The sequence below is a fragment of the Triticum aestivum genome, chromosome 3A (assembly GCF_018294505.1).
Source record: "Triticum aestivum cultivar Chinese Spring chromosome 3A, IWGSC CS RefSeq v2.1, whole genome shotgun sequence".
In the NCBI taxonomy this organism is placed as follows: domain Eukaryota; kingdom Viridiplantae; phylum Streptophyta; class Magnoliopsida; order Poales; family Poaceae; genus Triticum; species Triticum aestivum.
This window is the reverse complement of record NC_057800.1, coordinates 32,283,285-32,287,785: the sequence shown is the minus strand read 5'-3', so window position 1 is coordinate 32,287,785 and position 4,501 is coordinate 32,283,285. Positions and strand designations below refer to the sequence as shown.

Sequence of the window (4,501 nt, the reverse complement as noted above, 5' to 3'; positions counted from 1 at the left end):
CCTTTCCCTACATTTTTGCAAGAGGCTGTTTCCAGGACTTGAACCCGTGACCTCATGGTCACAAGGCAGCAGCTTTACCACTGCGCCAAGGCTCCCCTTCATTGGCCTCACAGATTCCTTACCACTGTAATAGTGAACTGGTTATTGCATAACACTGGATATATCAGCAAACACAGTAGTGGTATACTCTAAAATGAGTGAATCTACACTCTAAAATATGTCTATATACATCCGTATGTAGTGACCATTTGAAATCTCTAGAAAGACAAATATTTAGGAACGGAGGGAGTAGATTCCTCGCACTAACAGTTTTGGCTAATGCATTTGCTTTGTTTTCCCGTAACTATCCAGGGTGTTGGCCATAATGATGATAAAGTTCTTGTTCTTGCTGCGACGAATACGCCATATGCTCTGGACCAGGTCTCCGGAAACTTCTCAAATACACAGTTGTACCATTTATGGCTTACAAAGATTCTCTTGATATTTCTAGAACAGTTTGATCACCAATTCATATACTAAATCCAGCAGCGGTCGATTGAAATTGAGTGTGTATTAATTACTTCAGGCTGTGAGGCGACGGTTTGACAAGCGTATCTACATTCCTCTACCTGACGCTAAAGCTAGGCAGCATATGTTTAAGGTACTTAAGAAACATCAACACTGCATAAAAAAGTTATGTTCGGAGAAGTTATTATCCTTTGCTTAAAGCTGGCAACTTAAATTCTTCAGGTACATCTTGGGGATACACCGCACAGCTTATCGGAAAGTGATTTTGAGGTCTTGGGTCGTCGTACAGAAGGGTTCTCTGGTTCCGATGTTGCTGTCTGTGTAAGTAATGTTTGCACAACCCACATGTGTCAGTACATTGTGATTTGCGTCTGATTCTTCTGTTTGTTAACAGGTGAAAGATGTGTTGTTTGAGCCTGTGCGCAAAACACAGGATGCTATGTACTTCTTCAAGATAGATGGTGACATGTGGATGCCCTGTGGACCGAAGCAACCAGGCGCTGTGCAGACCACGATGCAGGATCTTGCATCCAAAGGCCTTGCCTCACAGGTAAGAGAAGATAGATGCCATTTGTTTCCTCCAAGAGGCCTCTGTTGAACTGAATTTGAATTACTAATGCGTCTTGCTTGGCTGCAGATTCTTCCACCCCCTATCTCGAAGAATGATTTCGAAAAGGTCCTAGCGAGGCAGAGACCAACCGTTGGCAAAAAGGACCTGGAGGTGCACGAGAAGTTCACCAAGGAGTTCGGCGAGGAGGGTTGAGTAGCACGCCGCCGCGAGAACTTCCTAGTTCGACCCATGCACAGCCGCACCACAGAAATGTATATTGTTTACAACTTTGATTTGTCGCGCTTGGGAGTTAGATCCGCAGATCTGTACACTCTGGTAGCCCTTACTGTGCTTAACTTATGGCGATGGCGGCAGCCTTGTTATGCCGGGCTATCATTGTGCCTCTGTTGTCAACTCTATTTCATTTTTACACTCTGTTGTGCTTGGAATTTTCTGCAAGTGTATTATTAAGGAATAATAATGATTATTAAGGTGGGTAGTCCTTGTGGTGCAGATTGTATAGTTTTGATTTTTTTTCTGCTAGTATCTATTTTATACGTATTTTATTTTACTTTGTTATCGTAGTGTTTATTGGATCATAAATTTATGAACTGAACCTTTCTTTTTTGTTTATTTGGTGCAATGTGACCTGCATCATGTAAGCTCCAAGAGAAGTCTACCTTGTGCAGATTGTGGGCAACGGTTCAGGCATGGGTTACAGACTTGGTTGGGATCTCCACCCGGACTGGTCGCCTCCCCTCGCCGCATGTTCCATCCCAGAATACCGCACCCATCCAATGGAGAGACGAGGCTGTGGCGAATCAAGAGGCGGGACGGCCACCGAGCTCCGCCTGCGTCGTCTCGGCCTGACCGCCTGAGCAGTGGAGGAGGTAGCCTGGATGCGCAGAGAAGCCGGCGTCCGTAACAGTGGTGGCAGCTGCCTGGGTGTCTTTCAGAAGCTCATGTCCTGGGAGGCGACTCAGGTAGCCCCTATATCTCGCCTTCAGCGAGAGGGTAGGGAACCCTCGCTGAAGGCAAGAGCGAGATCGGCCGGCCCAAGAGCGCGGGCGGCCACAACCTCCTTTTTTCTGTTCTTTTTTTAGTTTCTTGTTCCTTTTTTGCTTTAATTTTTAAATTATTTTTATACTTTAAAATAGTCTAAATATACATATTACGAAAAACAGTATAAAAACATTTGGAAAATTTTGATAAAACATTAAAAAATGTTAAATGTGTATAGAGAAAATGTTTATCACGTATACAAAAAATGTATTAGAACATGTATTCCCTTTGTCCCATAATAAGTGATTCAACTTTGTACTAACTTCGTAAAATTAGTACAAAGTGAGTCACTTATTTTGAGATGGAGGGAGTATAAAAATTCGATCATGTATTTAAAAAATGTTAATCAAACATTTGCATTTTTTTGAACAAGTCTTTGAGAAATGTTGATCAAGCATTTGAAAATATTAAATGAGTATAGAAAAAATATTAACCATGTATTAAAAATAATGGACTTTTTATCATGTAGGTAAAAATGGTAATCAAACATTTGAAAAAAATGTTGAATAACTATTTGAACAATGGTGATCAAACATTTGGGAAATGTATGTGTATAAAAAAATGTTGAGCATGTACTAAAAAACTGATGAATTTTTCTGATGATGTATATAAGATGTTAATCAAGCATTTGAAAAGAATGTTGAACAATTATTTGTAAAGTGTTGATCAATCATTTGACAAATGTTAAATGTGCAAAGAAAAGAAATGTTGAACATCTATTAAAAAATAATGATTTTTTCTATAATGTATATAAAATTTTTAATCAAGCATTGGAAAAATTGTTGAACAAATATTTGTAAAATATTGATCAAGCATTTGAAAAATATTAAATGTATATATAAAAAATGTTGACCAGGTATTGAAAAAATGATGAAATTTTTTGACGATGTATATAAAAAAGTTAATCAAGCATTTGGAAAATATGTTGAACAAGTATTTGTAAGATTTTGATCATGTATTTGAAAAATGTTAAAAGTTTATAGAAAAATGGTGACCATGTATTAAAATAATGATGATTTTTTGATAATGTATATGAAAAAATGTTCAACAAGCATTTAAAAAATGATGAACAAGCATTTGGAAAATGTTACATGTGTATAGAAAAAATGTTGACCATGTGTTCACAAAATGTTAATATTGCATTTAGAAAAAATGTTATTCAAGCATTTGAAAAATGTGTATAAAAGTGTTGACTGTGTATTAAAAGAATGTTAAATTTGTATCGGAAATGTTAAATGTATATTAGAAAGTTGTTGTTGACATATACAACAAATGTAGAAATGAAAAACACAGAAAAAATGAAAACGAAAAAAAAAATAAATCAAAAAAAGAAAATAAAAAACTAAAGAAACAAACGAAAACAAACTGGAGAAGAAAATAACATAGGAAAGAAAGAAAAAAGGAAAACAATGAAAAAATCCGGAGAAAACCAGGTCGACTTCCTTCAAGTAAGTCACGCCCCCTCGACTTAAAACTAACGGTTGGTGGGCGAGATGGCTAGCTGTGCGCTTGCTGGCTCGATTCTCCCCTATTTTGTTCCTTTTCCTTAATTACCATGCCCGAAATGGGCTGGCCCGACTAGTGTAGCTGCTTCAGCGAGATATCCTCGCTGAAGGCCAGGTATAGTCAACGCGGGCGACTCATGTGGCTAGGCGACGACGCCGGTCTAGATTTTTTTTCAACAAAGACACCTGAAGGCTAAAGGGCATCTTAGATCTGATTAATATAGAGAAAAACAAAGACCAGTACAATGAATAGGCAACTGCACGTAACATTTTCAGTTCTGCAATAAAGTGCAAATAGGCTTTCCCTAAAAAGAGAAGACAACTGCATGTAGAATGACCCGTAAAATATAAAGTTACATTAAAACTATTAATCTTCTTCTTCCTTTGATTGTATGCCCCCGCCGGAGATTGAAATTTGCATTTGACTCCCGCAAACACCCTCGCCATACCAGGCTTTGGAGACCGCAACAGTCACTCGCCCTTGAGACGAGATCTAAAAGTCGTTGAAGCAACATTGGCTGGAGCATCACCCCATGTAGACAGACTTGCACTCCATCACCACTAATTCAGAGGGTTATAGAAACTAGACGAAGCCACAAAACAACATAGAAAAAGACGTCGAAGTCGCCAAACCAATAAACAACCAAACGATCTCCTTGAAAAAGACACAAACTGCCAAGATAAGAACGGAACCAACATAGGGGACATGAGCTCTCACATGCCTTTCGCAAAGCTGGATCAAACGTCGTACGGTTAGGGAGGAACCGAAGAGACCTTATTCCAACATGTCATCGACGCCACCACCTCATCGATGTCGTGGGAGAAGCAAAACCTAAGAAAAATAAATAAAACAAGACGAACGGGTCCCCACTACTCT

At 38.8% G+C, this 4,501-nt stretch overlaps 1 protein-coding gene across 1 annotated transcript in view; it reads left to right on the top strand.

Moving 5' to 3' along the window:
* Positions 1-1,570, top strand: part of LOC123060014 (protein SUPPRESSOR OF K(+) TRANSPORT GROWTH DEFECT 1) — a 7,474-nt gene extending 5,904 nt beyond the window's left edge. The window contains exons 4-8 of the mRNA XM_044482573.1: positions 352-420; positions 566-640; positions 730-828; positions 902-1,057; positions 1,145-1,570. Of these exons, the coding sequence (XP_044338508.1) occupies positions 352-420; positions 566-640; positions 730-828; positions 902-1,057; positions 1,145-1,270 (525 nt within the window). The 3' untranslated portion in view covers positions 1,271-1,570. The remainder of the gene's footprint in view (positions 1-351; positions 421-565; positions 641-729; positions 829-901; positions 1,058-1,144) is intronic.
* The last annotated feature ends 2,931 nt before the right edge of the window (positions 1,571-4,501 follow it).